Genomic DNA, 13,969 nt, shown 5'->3' with positions numbered 1-13,969 from the left:
GGGACGTTACCTGTGGACAGTGCGAGGGGAGTATTGGGCGGTTTTCTGTGCACTGTGGGTGAACTCACCCTAACATGTCATGTTGAATGGCAGGAGTCCATTGGCTGAAATGGAGGATGAACGTCGGGAGCATGTGGCCAAAATGAAGAAAATGGAGACAGAGATGGAGCAGGTCTTCGAGATGAAGGTTAAAGAGAAAAAGCAGAAGCTGAAGGACTCTGAAAATGAGGTACGACATTGCACCCATTGGTCGTCTTTGACTCGACCTCACTTCTATTCTCTCTCTCTCCTCAACCTCTTTCTCTCTCCCCTCAGTCTCTTTTTCTCTCTCAGGCTCTCCTCAGTCTCGCTCGCGTGCCTCTCTCTCACTTGCATCTCTCTCGCACTCGTGACTGGCCCTCTTACGATCCCCACTCGCCTGCCCCCCCCCTCGCCCGCCCGCCCCCCCCTCTCCGCCCGCCCCCCCCTTCTCCGCCCGCCTCCCTTCTCCGCCCGCCTCCCCTCTCCGCCCGCCTCCCCTCTCCGCCCGCCCTCCTTCTCCGCCCGCCCCCCCTTCTCCGCCCGCCCCCCCTTCTCCGCCCGCCCCCCCTTCTCCGCCCGCCCCCCCTTCTCCGCCCGCCCCCCCTTCTCCGCCCGCCCCCCCTTCTCCGCCCGCCCCCCCTTCTCCGCCCGCCCCCCCTTCTCCGCCCGCCTCCCCTCTCCGCCCGCCTCCCCTCTCCGCCCGCCTCCCCTCTCCGCCCGCCTCCCCTCTCCGCCCGCCTCCCCTCTCCGCCCGCCTCCCCTCTCCGCCCGCCTCCCCTCTCCGCCCGCCTCCCCTCTCCGCCCGCCTCCCCTCTCCGCCCGCCTCCCCTCTCCGCCCGCCTCCCCTCTCCGCCCGCCCCCCTTCTCCGCCCGCCCCCCTTCTCCGCCCGCCCCCCTTCTCCGCCCGCCCCCCTTCTCCGCCCGCCCCCCTTCTCCGCCCGCCCCCCTTCTCCGCCCGCCCCCCTTCTCCGCCCGCCCCCCTTCTCCGCCCGCCCCCCTTCTCCGCCCGCCCCCCTTCTCCGCCCGCCCCCCTTCTCCGCCCGCCCCCCTTCTCCGCCCGCCCCCCTTCTCCGCCCGCCCCCCTTCTCCGCCCGCCCCCCTTCTCCGCCCGCCCCCCTTCTCCGCCCGCCCCCCTTCTCCGCCCGCCCCCCTTCTCCGCCCGCCCCCCTTCTCCGCCCGCCCCCCTTCTCCGCCCGCCCCCCTTCTCCGCCCGCCCCCCTTCTCCGCCCGCCCCCCTTCTCCGCCCGCCCCCCTTCTCCGCCCGCCCCCCTTCTCCGCCCGCCCCCCTTCTCCGCCCGCCCCCCTTCTCCGCCCGCCCCCCTTCTCCGCCCGCCCCCCTTCTCCGCCCGCCCCCCTTCTCCGCCCGCCCCCCTTCTCCGCCCGCCCCCCTTCTCCGCCCGCCCCCCTTCTCCGCCCGCCCCCCTTCTCCGCCCGCCCCCCTTCTCCGCCCGCCCCCCTTCTCCGCCCGCCCCCCTTCTCCGCCCGCCCCCCTTCTCCGCCCGCCCCCCTTCTCCGCCCGCCCCCCTTCTCCGCCCGCCCCCCTTCTCCGCCCGCCCCCCTTCTCCGCCCGCCCCCCTTCTCCGCCCGCCCCCCTTCTCCGCCCGCCCCCCTTCTCCGCCCGCCCCCCTTCTCCGCCCGCCCCCCTTCTCCGCCCGCCCCCCTTCTCCGCCCGCCCCCCTTCTCCGCCCGCCCCCCTTCTCCGCCCGCCCCCCTTCTCCGCCCGCCCCCCTTCTCCGCCCGCCCCCCTTCTCCGCCCGCCCCCCTTCTCCGCCCGCCCCCCTTCTCCGCCCGCCCCCCTTCTCCGCCCGCCCCCCTTCTCCGCCCGCCCCCCTTCTCCGCCCGCCCCCCTTCTCCGCCCGCCCCCCTTCTCCGCCCGCCCCCCTTCTCCGCCCGCCCCCCTTCTCCGCCCGCCCCCCTTCTCCGCCCGCCCCCCTTCTCCGCCCGCCCCCCTTCTCCGCCCGCCCCCCTTCTCCGCCCGCCCCCCTTCTCCGCCCGCCCCCCTTCTCCGCCCGCCCCCCTTCTCCGCCCGCCCCCCTTCTCCGCCCGCCCCCCTTCTCCGCCCGCCCCCCTTCTCCGCCCGCCCCCCTTCTCCGCCCGCCCCCCTTCTCCGCCCGCCCCCCTTCTCCGCCCGCCCCCCTTCTCCGCCCGCCCCCCTTCTCCGCCCGCCCCCCTTCTCCGCCCGCCCCCCTTCTCCGCCCGCCCCCCTTCTCCGCCCGCCCCCCTTCTCCGCCCGCCCCCCTTCTCCGCCCGCCCCCCTTCTCCGCCCGCCCCCCTTCTCCGCCCGCCCCCCTTCTCCGCCCGCCCCCCTTCTCCGCCCGCCCCCCTTCTCCGCCCGCCCCCCTTCTCCGCCCGCCCCCCTTCTCCGCCCGCCCCCCTTCTCCGCCCGCCCCCCTTCTCCGCCCGCCCCCCTTCTCCGCCCGCCCCCCTTCTCCGCCCGCCCCCCTTCTCCGCCCGCCCCCCTTCTCCGCCCGCCCCCCTTCTCCGCCCGCCCCCCTTCTCCGCCCGCCCCCCTTCTCCGCCCGCCCCCCTTCTCCGCCCGCCCCCCTTCTCCGCCCGCCCCCCTTCTCCGCCCGCCCCCCTTCTCCGCCCGCCCCCCCCTTCGCCCGCCCCCCCCTTCGCCCGCCCCCCCTTCGCCCGCCCCCCCTTCGCCCGCCCCCCCCTTCGCCCGCCCCCCCCTTCTCCGCCCGCCCCCCCCTTCTCCGCCCGCCCCCCCTTCTCCGCCCGCCCCCCCCTTCTCCGCCCGCCCCCCCCTTCTCCGCCCGCCCCCCCCTTCTCCGCCCGCCCCCCCCTTCTCCGCCCGCCCCCCCCTTCTCCGCCCGCCCCCCCCTCTCCGCCCGCCCCCCTCTCCGCCCGCCCCCCCCTCTCCGCCCGCCCCCCCCTCTCCGCCCGCCCCCCCCTCTCCGCCCGCCCCCCCCTCTCCGCCCGCCCCCCCCTCTCCGCCCGCCCCCCCCTCTCCGCCCGCCCCCCCCTCTCCGCCCGCCCCCCCCTCTCCGCCCGCCCCCCCCTCTCCGCCCGCCCCCCCCCTCTGCCCGCCCCCCCTCTCCGCCCGCCCCCCCCCGCCCGCCCCCCCCTCTCCGCCCGCCCCCCCCTCCGCCCGCCCCCCCCCTCCGCCCGCCCCCCCCCCTCCGCCCGCCCCCCCCCTCCGCCCGCCCCCCCCCCTCCGCCCGCCCCCCCCCCTCCGCCCGCCCCCCCCCCTCCGCCCGCCCCCCCCTGCCCGCCCCCCCCTCTCCGCCCGCCCCCCCCTCCGCCCGCCCCCCCCCTCCGCCCGCCCCCCCCCCTCCGCCCGCCCCCCCCCTCCGCCCGCCCCCCCCCCTCCGCCCGCCCCCCCCCTCCGCCCGCCCCCCCCTCTCCGCCCGCCCCCCCCTCTCCGCCCGCCCCCCCCTCTCCGCCCGCCCCCCCCTCTCCGCCCGCCCCCCCCTCTCCGCCCGCCCCCCCCTCTCCGCCCGCCCCCCCCTCTCCGCCCGCCCCCCCCTCTCCGCCCGCCCCCCCCTCTCCGCCCGCCCCCCCCTCTCCGCCCGCCCCCCCCTCTCCGCCCGCCCCCCCCTCTCCGCCCGCCCCCCCCTCTCCGCCCGCCCCCCCCTCTCCGCCCGCCCCCCCCTCTCCGCCCGCCCCCCCCTCTCCGCCCGCCCCCCCCTCTCCGCCCGCCCCCCCCTCTCCGCCCGCCCCCCCCTCTCCGCCCGCCCCCCCCTCTCCGCCCGCCCCCCCTCTCCGCCCGCCCCCCCCTCTCCGCCCGCCCCCCCCTCTCCGCCCGCCCCCCCCTCTCCGCCCGCCCCCCCCTCTCCGCCCGCCCCCCCCTCTCCGCCCGCCCCCCCCTCTCCGCCCGCCCCCCCCTCTCCGCCCCCCTCTCCGCCCGCTCCCCCCCTCTGCCCGCTCCCCCCCTCTCCGCCCCCCTCTCCGCCCGCTCCCCCCTCTCCGCCCTCTCCCCCCCTCTCCGCCCGCTCCCCCCCTCTCCGCCCCCTCCCCCCCCTCCGCCCCCTGCCCCCTCTCCGCCCCCTGCCCCCTCTCCGCCCCCTGCCCCCTCTCCGCCCCCTGCCCCCTCTCCGCCCCCTGCCCCCTCTCCGCCCCCTGCCCCCTCTCCGCCCCCTGCCCCCTCTCCGCCCCCCGCCCCCTCTCCGCCCCCCGCCCCCTCTCCGCCCCCCGCCCCCTCTCCGCCCCCCGCCCCCTCTCCGCCCCCCCGCCCCCTCTCCGCCCTCCGCCCCCTCTCCGCCCCCTCTCCGCTCTCCGCCCCCTCTCCGCCCCCTCTCCGCCCCCTACCCCCTCTCCGCCCCCTCTCCGCCCCCTACCTCCTCTCCGCCCCCTCTCCGCCCCCTACCCCCTCTCCGCCCCCTCTCCGCCCCCTACCCCCTCTCCGCCCCCTCTCCGCCCCCTACCCCCTCTCCGCCCCCTACCCCCTCCTCGCCCACCCCCGAGCATCTGTCATCTCCCTCTCTGTCACTCGCTTCTGTCTCTCTCTCTCGCGCGCGCGCGCGCCCGGTCATCTCTCCGTCACATCTTCCCCACACGCCCTCCATGCTTGCGTCTCTCTCCCCCTGCCCTCAGGTCTTTGCACACCTGCACTCGCCTCTTTGCCCCTCCCCCACCCTCAGGTCTCCATCCCTGCCTCTCCTCTCTCCACTCACTTCCTTGTGCTTGTCTCCTCGCGCATTCCATCTTGTCCCTTCCTCCCACTCATTTCTTCACTCCTGTCACTCCATTTCCTCCTCCTATCTTCCTATTCCCTACCCTCCTACCCAGCCCCAATATCCTCCTCCTCCCCGCCAATGTGCACACCCTTTTTTATTTTCTCCCTCTGATTTCTCTGTGTACCCACTGTCTTTGTGTCTGCCCCCTCAATATGTGCTGAGTCTGTGCTTGGACTCTGGATTACTGTGTGCTTGTCTGTCTGTCATGCTGTTCTCTGACTCCTAACTGTAGCTGCAGCGTCGGCATGAGCAGATGAAGAAAAATTTGGAGGCACAATACAAGGAGCTTGAAGAAAAACGTAAGCAGTTTGAGGAGGAGAAAGCAGCCTGGGAGATGGAGCAGCGTGTATTGGAACAGCAGAGGCTCGATTCATCAAAGTGAGTGCAACTGAGCGTGTGCTAGGAATGGGAGATCATGTGCGAGGGACAGGGGAGAGTGTGGGAGAAAATACATAGGATGGGGAGAGCGTGTGCAACCTGGTCAAAGAAAAGTAGAGTGTGTGTGAGGCTCAGAGAGGGGGACATAGACAGAATTCGTGAGACAGCAAAAACATGAGCAAGCAAGCAGCTGTGGAGAACTTTTTCATTGACTATCTTTCACTCAGCTATCCAACCTTAACCTCCCTCACCCCCTTGCTCATCCTCCACACTGTTGTGGAGCAGTTACGTGGTCAATTGGCTTTTGACACGATTCCATACCAGAGGTTAGTAAGGAAAATTAAAGCTTAATATATTGGAGGTAATGTATTGACATGGTTAGCGACTGTTTGGCAGACCAGAAGCAGAGAGTTGGAATAAACCAGTCCTTTTCAGAGTGGCTGGCAGTGATGAGTGGGGTGCTGTAGGGTTTGTTGCTGGGATCACAGCTGTTCACAATATACGTTATATATTTGGGCAAAGGAATTGAATGCCTTACCTACAAATTTGCAGATGACACTAAGTTGGGTGACTGTTTGTGCTGTGAGGAGGATGCTAAGAGGCTGCAAGCTGTCTTGGACAGACTGGCTGAGTGGGTAAATACTTAGCAAATACATTATAATAAAGCTCCGCTTTGGTCACAAAATGGCAAGACAGATTATTATCGGAATGGTGGTAGTTTAGGAAAAGCTGAGGTGCAGGAAGACGGGGGGGTGTCATGGTGGAACAGTTAATAAAGGTTGGTATGCAGGTGCAGCAGGCAGTGAGGAAAGCTAATGATGCGCTATCCTTCATAGCGAGAGGATTTGAGTATCAGAGTAAGGATGTCTTGCTACAGTTATCATACACAGGACTTTCGTGAGGCCACACTTGAGTAATGCGTGCAGTTTTGGTCTCCTAGACTGAGGAAGGATAGACTTGCTATTGAGGGAGTTCAGTGAAGGGTCACCAGACTGATTCCCAGGATGGCAGCACTGACGTGATGAAAGACTGGATCAGCTAGGTTTGTATTAGCAGGAATTTAGAAGAATGAGAGCAGATCTCATTGAAACAGGAAAAACATACAGGAACAAAATCCTGACGGGACTAGAACAGGGTAGATGTCAGAAGAATGTTCCCAATGTTGAGGAAGTCCAGAACAAGGGGTCACAGTCTAAGAATCAGGGGCAAGCCATTCAGGGCTAAGATAGGGAAGAATTTCTTCACTCAGTTATGAACCTGTGGAATTCTCTCCCACACGAAGCTGTTGGGGCCAGTTCATTCAATAGATTCAAGAGGGATGTGGCCCTAGTGTCTAACCGAATTCAGGGGTATGGGGAGAGGGCAGGAGTGGGATACTCGGGTTACATGATCAGCCATGAATAGTGGTGCAGGCTTGAAAGGCCAAATGGCCTACCCCTGCAGCTATTGTCTGTTTCAGTGGTTCAAGTTCACTAAGGTGTGTTAAAACAACAACTGGGTGTAATTATATTCAGGGTCTTAATTACTCGGATATTTATTGGGGTGACGATCATATAAAGGGTTTATAAGGGATAGATTTCTTGAAAATGTCAGTATGTAGATACTGCTACAAGGGACAGTGCACTACTGAACCGAATTCTGGGGAATGAAGCCAGAGGTGACATGGGGGCGTCGTTGAGTGATAGTGACCCATGCTGTATGTTTTAAATTGCTTCTGGAAAAAGAGAAAGGCAGTCTGCAAGAAAGGGATTTGCATTTGGATTAGGCAGATTTTGTTAAAATAAGGCAGGACCTGGCCAAAATAGACTGGGAACAGCTACCTGAGGATAAATGTACAGCAGAACAGTGGGAGGCGTTCAAAAAGGTACTGAGGTGGGGGAGGCAGTGAAGTACAGACCCAACATGTTCCCTGTAGGGTGAAATGTTGTAGCAATAAGCCCAGAGAACCCTGGATATATCGGAATATTCAGGACCGGATAAAAAAGAAAAGGGAGATGTGTAGCTGGTACAAAAGGAACAGGGGGAGCTCAAGAAAGTAATTAGGAGGAAGCATTAAAAAATACCGACGACATGATTAGGGAGAATCCCAAGATATTCCATCAATGTAGGAGAAAGTGAGGTCTGCAGATGCTGGAGATCAGAGCTGGAAATGTGTTGCTGGAAAAGCGCAGCAGGTCAGGCAGCATCCAGGGAACAGGAGAATCCACATTTCGGGCATAAGCCCTTCTTCAAGAAGGGCTTATGCCCGAAACGTCGATTCTCCTGTTCCCTGGATGCTGCCTGACCTGCGCTTTTCCAGCAACACGGATGCTGCCTGACCTGCGCTTTTCCAGCAACACATTTCCGATTCTATCAATGTAGGAAAGGGAAGAGAATAACCAAGGAAAGAGTATAACCATTTGGGTCTAAGGGGGAAATATGTGTGAAGTTGGAGGATATTGGGAGGGTGTTAAATAAGTGCATCACATTATGCTTCATTCAGGAGGAGGGTGATGTAGTTACAGAATTCCAGATGATGAACTGAGATTCTTGAGCAGAAGTGAGGAGGTCATGAAGGTTTTGCTAGGTTTACAATGATCAAATCCCTAGGTCCAGGTAAGTTAGAATACAGTACATAGAATAATACAGCACAGGAACAGACCCTTCAGCCCATCATGTGTGCTAACCATGATGCCATTCTAAATTAATCCCATCTGCCTAGACATGGTCCATATCCCTCGATTCCTGTTAGTTCATGAGTCTGTCAAAATACCTCTTAAACTTTGTTAATATATCTGCTTCTATCACCTCCCCTGGCAATGCGTTCCAGACATTACCATCCACTGTGTTCCGTTAAATTAAAAAATTGCCTTGCACATCTCCTTTTAACTTGCCCTTTTGTCTTAAACATGTGCTCTGTGGTATTTAAAATTTTCACCCTGGGAAAAAGTTTCTCACTTACCACCTTCTCTGTGCCACTCATAATTCTATACACTTCTTAAAGGTTGCCCTCAGTCTCCGATGCTCTAGTTAAAGCATTCCAAGTTTGTCCAACTTCTCTTTCTAGCTAATACATTCCAATGCAGGTAATATCCTGGTAAGCTGCTTCTGCACCGTGTCCAAAGCCTCCTCATCCTTCCTACAGTGCAGCAACCAGAACTGCATCCACTACTTCAAAGTAAAGTTTTGTACAGCTGCGACATGACTTACCAACTTTTATACCTAATGCCACAACTGACCCATGCTAGCCTTACGCCCTTATCCACTTGTGTTGCCACTTTCATGGAGCTGTGGATTTCGACCCCGAGATCTCTCTGTGTGTCTTTGCTGCTAAGGGATTGGCCATTTACCGTATGCTTTCCTCTTGCATTCCTCACTATCTGTGACTCCACTAATTCATCAGCAAATTTGCAAATCAGACCATTGAAAATTTCATTCAAATAATTTGCATTGCAATGGACATTGATAGGGGAAATAGAAAGTAGCGGTTCTCCCAAAGGATCAATGACAAGGGGGCATAAGTGAAAGGCGGAAGGTGTAGAGGGGTTTTGAGGAAGTTTTGCTTTCACTCGAAGGATAGTCAAGTTCTTGAATGTGCTGCCTGGAGATGGGAAACTTCAAAATCTTTAAAAAGTACTTGGATCACCATTTGAAATGTTGTAACATTGAAGGCTATGGGGCTAGTGCAGGGAAGTAAAGTAGATCGGAGTATGTTTTTGGCAGTACAGACTCGATGGACAGAAGGGCATTTCCTGGTCTGTGTTATTCTATGAATCCCCTCTACCCTTGTGTACCCCTCCTTCCCTAGCCCTCGCATGTGTCCTGCATACAGTGTCTGAGTGAATTAAACTGACAGCTTTCTCTTTAATCCCCTCAGAACAATGGAGAAAAACAAAAAGAAAGGCAAGATTTTCTGAGGTTGTCCAAATATTTCTGGCTGACATCATTATCCACCCTGCAGCTTCTGGGCGTCAATAAATGCCACTGATCACACATTTCCAGAACTGTCTTTGTCCTACCGGACTGCTGATGAAATGGTGAATATACACCAGATCAAGACCACACGCTTCTTCACTGAGCCTCTTGATGTAGTTAAACTCCATGCTGTTTGGTGTCTTGCAGGGTGAGGAGGATTGTTTGTGTCTGCCAACACTATAATCTTGCTCACACTAGCCTGCCTCTAATCAGAGTCAAGTTTTAGCTTCCAAATTCCTGTCTGCTTGGTGTGCTCTGACACCTCCTCACTTTCAGCAGGTAACTCCTAGCAAGGCCTGGGCAACTCCAGTTGCTGCTTTCCCCGAATCCTCGGACATTGCCAGGAGCTCATCTGGTTGGTGTGCGATGAAGGGGTTCGCCGTGTTTGGGGATGGAGATTGCTAGCATTTCTTCCCCGCTCATACGGATTGGGAATGGGACTTAACCGTCTACAGTTCAATCACTGAGCTGTTACTGAGAGAGAGGGTGGACCCCATACAGTCACCATACACGTTGACCAATCCACAGAGCAACTGTGATCAATTCCTATTTGTGGTCAGGTTTTAGTGAGTAAGCCCAAGATCTTGTACTTACACTCGAGCGCATGAGAACTACTCGTGATTCTCTCTATGTAAGCTCTTTGCCTCTTGTTTCCCAGTGACTCTGTGAGGGTTTTGATGCTGTGCATGATTGATGTTGTGTAACTGCTCCCAGGCCCTCCTGCTGTCCTCTTGTCAGGTTTTCTATAAGCTTAAACAGCATGGGAAAATGTGCTTTGTCACTGGCCTGGTGTTCCCAGTGCAATGGTGTGATTGTGCTGCAGCTACAGACCAGCTTGGAAATCCTAGCTCACCTATTACTGAAGGTTTGTGATGTTTTACTGTGCTTTTCACCAGTTTATTCAACATGGAGAGTCTGAAGCCATGACTTTTCACATCACAGCTTGGAGGACACTTCTTTCTTTTACCTTTCCTTCTCCCTTATTCCTTGTCCATTCCTTCCTTTCCCGTTCCCTCCCCATCTCTCCCTCATTGCGCTCTTACCATCCTGCCATTCCAATCTACTGCAGGATTCCTGCCCGTTCCCTTTCATGCACTGGCCAGAGCATGTTGCTGAGGGTGCTATTGCTCCTCTGGGAGACAGGCTGGAACTGACTGGGATTGATCAGTGTACGCCCCACCCCTGGGCTCCTACCCACCCCCAGTGTTTGGGGGTTTTGAAGGAGTGATTGAAATATTGACTCAGACTCTTCCCCCTTTTGAGGCATTTATTATAAGTTTTAAAATGTAAGCTTCACTTTGATATTTTGTAACCATCACTGCCATGTATGTAAAGCAATGATTAAAGTCTCCAGTATCAACTAGTCATATTTCCAGGTGAGTGACATGCCTCTGTTATTGTATTATACAGCACAGGACTGTACACATGCAGTCACACTTACATGCAAGGTCACACACTGTCGCTCTTGCACACGTGGTCATACAGTTTGCTTTCTCACGCATGCACACAGACATCTATTTGCACTTTCACAAGGTGGGTAGTAATGCAATGCTACTGCATAAGTAATGAAGGAACCCAGGTAAGCCCGACATACTTCTCCTTACTAACGTTTGGGAATGAGTGCCAAAATTAGGAGAGCTGTCTTGCAGATTAACATAGAAAATAGGAGCTGTTGTAGGCCTTTGAGCCTGCTTTGCCATTCAGCACGAACATAGTTGATCATTGAGCTCAATACCCTAACCCTGCCCACCCCTGTATCTCTTGATATTTTTATAGCCACATGAGCTATATTTACATTCTTGAAAACGCAATGTTTTGGTTTCAACCATTTCCTGTGGTAGACGGTCCCCACTTTCTGGGTGGAAAAAATTCTGCTCATCTCAGCCCTAAAAGGTTTGTCCCTTATCTTTAAACTATGACCCTTGGTTCTGGACGACTCACCACCAGAGCATCCTTCTTGCATCTAACCTCTATAGTCCTGTTCGAATTTTAAAGGTTTCAATGAGACCTCCTTCATTCTTTTAAACTCCGGTGAATATAATCCTAACCGACTCAAACCCCTCCTCATGCATCAATCCTGACGTTCCAGGAATCGAGTTTTAATCCTTCACTGCTCTCCCTCTGTAGAAAGAGTTCTCGAGTAAGGAGACTAAACTGCATGCAATATTTCAGGTGTGGCCTCACCAATGCCCTGTATAATAGCAGCAAGATATCTTTGTTCCTACTGGAATCTTCTCACTATGAAGGCCAGCTTGCAGTTTGTTGTCTTTACTGCCTGCTGCAACTGTCAGTAGCTGGTGCATGATAACCCCCAGGTCTCATTGAATATTCCCATCCCTCAATGTACAGCCATTCAAATAATAATTTGGGTTCCTATTTTTGCCACCAAAGTGGATAACCTCATATTTATCCACATTATGCTGCATCTGCCATGCATTTGCTCACTTACTCCAAATCACATTGAAACATCTCTGCATCCTCCCAGACAGCTCACCCTTCCACCCAGGTTTGTGTCATCTGCACATTTTGGAATATTACATTTAGTTTCTTTATTTAAATAATTTAACATATTAGGACCCCAGGTGTTCATAATATACCAATCCCTGCTATACACCACTAGTCACTACCTCCCATTCAGAAAAAGGCTTGTTTTTTCCACGTATTTGTTTTCTGTCTGCTAATCACTTTTCTATCAACATATTACTCCCCAATCCCGTGCACATTAACATTTTATGTGGGACTTTGTCAAAAGTCTGCTGAAAATAAACCGCATTTGCAGGTTTCTCCTGATCAACTTTACCAACTATGTTCTCAAAAGCATTCTGGTACATTTATCAAGCATGATTTCCCTTTTGTAAAGCCATGCTGACTGTGTCTGATTCTACCACTGTTTTCAATGTGCTCTGCTATAAAATCCTTGATAAACTTGAGCATCTTCCCACTTTTGATGTCAGACTGACTGATCTATAATTCCCTTTTTATCTCTCCACCCCTTTTTCTATGCAATCTGTTGGAACTGTTCCACTGTCTAAAGAATCTTCAGGAGATGACTACCAAAGCATTCACTATTTCTACTGCCACTTCCCTAAGTATTCTGGGAATTTATCAGCTTTCAATTCCATCAATTTCTCCAGCATTCTTTCTCTACTAAATACAGAATTGTTTCAGCCTTTGACCTGTTGCAGTCAGTGGCTGTGCAGGAGAGTTGGACCAATCTGTATTTGGAGGAAGTCCCCATTGGTTCTTGGCTGAGTATTTTAATAACTTAGTGACTGTGTGCAGGGAGTGAGAAGTGATGATCAGGTGGGTTTTGTCAGCAAACATGAAAGTCGACATCTTCCAGATTATGTCATTGGGATGTAGTATGAAGTTGAGAAATAAGAACAGATTGATCTTTGGGGTAGGTTTGGAGCAGGAAGCGAAGCCATTAATCATCTGACTGCAGTGAGACAGATAATAAGAAAAGCAGCAGAAACCAATCGCCCCGTAGCTGAACAGGGGTTTGGAGCAGGATGGGGATAGTCACTGTCAAAGGCTGCAGACAGGTCAAGAGTGTCACACAGGATGGCATTTGTGGTTTTAGGAATGGTTCCTATATTGTGACAGGCAGAATCCAATCGGAAGGAGTCACACATGAAATTCCAGGAAAGATTGAGACCAATTTGGAAGTCAGAAGTACATTTAAGGACTTTGGAAGGAGTTAGAGGAGGGAATGGTAGTTTGTAGAAATCTGGTCAATGCTTGCATTTTTTGGGGGTGTTGACAAATGTAAAGGATAAAGGGACATAGCTGAAGAGGGAGAATGGGAAGTGAGAGGGAAAATTGTGTGGTCAACAGTTTGTGAAAGTGGTTAAGTGAGCAGGAGGTGGCACTCCTGAGCAGGCAGAAAAAGATGTTGGACAGCATCTTCCGCCACCTCCAAACAGACCCCAGCACCAAGGATATATTTCCCTCCCCTCCCCTATCAGCTTTCCGTAGAGACCACTCCCTCCGCGACTCCCTTGTCAGATCCACATCCCCCACCGACCCAACCTCCACTCCCGGCACCTTCCCTTGCAACCGCAGGAGGTGCAACACTTGCGCCCACACCTCCCCCCTCACTTCCCTCCAAGGCCCCAAAGGAAACTTCCATATCCGCCACAGATTCACCTGCACCTCCACCCACATCATCTACTGCATCCGCTGCAGCCGTTGTGGCCTCCTCTATATTGGGGAGACAGGCCGCCTACTCGCGGAGCGATTCAGAGAGCACTTCTGGGCCACCCTGACGAACCAACCCAACCACCCTGTAGCACAGCATTTCAACTCCCCCTCCCACTCCACCGAGGATATGCAGGTCATTGGACTCATCCACCGCCAAACCACAACACCAAGGATATATTTCCCTCCCCTCCCCTATCAGCTTTCCGTAGAGACCACTCCCTCCGCGACGGTCGGAGGAGGAGCGTCTTATCTTCCGACTGGGAACCCTCCAACCACAGGGGATGAACTTGGACTTCACCAGTTTCTTCATCCCCCCTCCCCCCACCTTGTCTCAGCCGAATCCCTCCAGCCCGGCACCACCTTCCTGACCTGCAGTCTTCTTCTTGACCTCTGTGCCTCCATCCTACTCCGACCTATCACCCTCACCTTGACCTCTTTCCACCTATCACATTTCCAACGCCCCTCCTCCAAGTCCCTCCTCCCTACCTTTTATCTTCTCCTGCTGAACACTCTGCTCATTCCTGAAGAAGGGCCTGTGCCCGAAACGTCGAATCTCATGTTCCCTGGATGCTGCCTGACCTGCTGTGCTGTTCCAGCAATAAAGTTTCAACTAGGACATATTAGCATCTGTTTTACATAGTAGCCAAAATACAAATACAGCAATCCTCAGACCAGCACACACAAGAAAAGATGAACTTTATAGATGATGTCAAAAATCACGCAACATCAGG

General features: G+C 57.1%; 1 protein-coding gene across 3 annotated transcripts in view; it reads left to right on the top strand.

The window, feature by feature from the left end:
- LOC122558656 (septin-7-like) overlaps positions 1-10,400 on the top strand; it is a 99,695-nt gene extending 89,295 nt beyond the window's left edge. For all 3 annotated transcript variants that reach the window (XM_087996119.1, XM_087996118.1, XM_087996117.1), the window contains exons 11-13: positions 94-229; positions 4,936-5,081; positions 8,938-10,400. In XM_087996119.1, the coding sequence (XP_087852245.1) occupies positions 94-229; positions 4,936-5,081; positions 8,938-8,977 (322 nt within the window). In that variant the 3' untranslated portion in view covers positions 8,978-10,400. The remainder of the gene's footprint in view (positions 1-93; positions 230-4,935; positions 5,082-8,937) is intronic.
- Positions 10,401-13,969: the final 3,569 nt, after the last annotated feature.

Source organism: Chiloscyllium plagiosum, unplaced genomic scaffold (genome assembly GCF_037043375.1).
Source record: "Chiloscyllium plagiosum isolate Xiang-an unplaced genomic scaffold, Cpla_swu_hap1 HiC_scaffold_17, whole genome shotgun sequence".
NCBI lineage: Eukaryota > Metazoa > Chordata > Chondrichthyes > Orectolobiformes > Hemiscylliidae > Chiloscyllium > Chiloscyllium plagiosum.
Note: the sequence above shows the minus strand (reverse complement) of the source record. Positions and strands in the feature narration are given on the sequence as shown.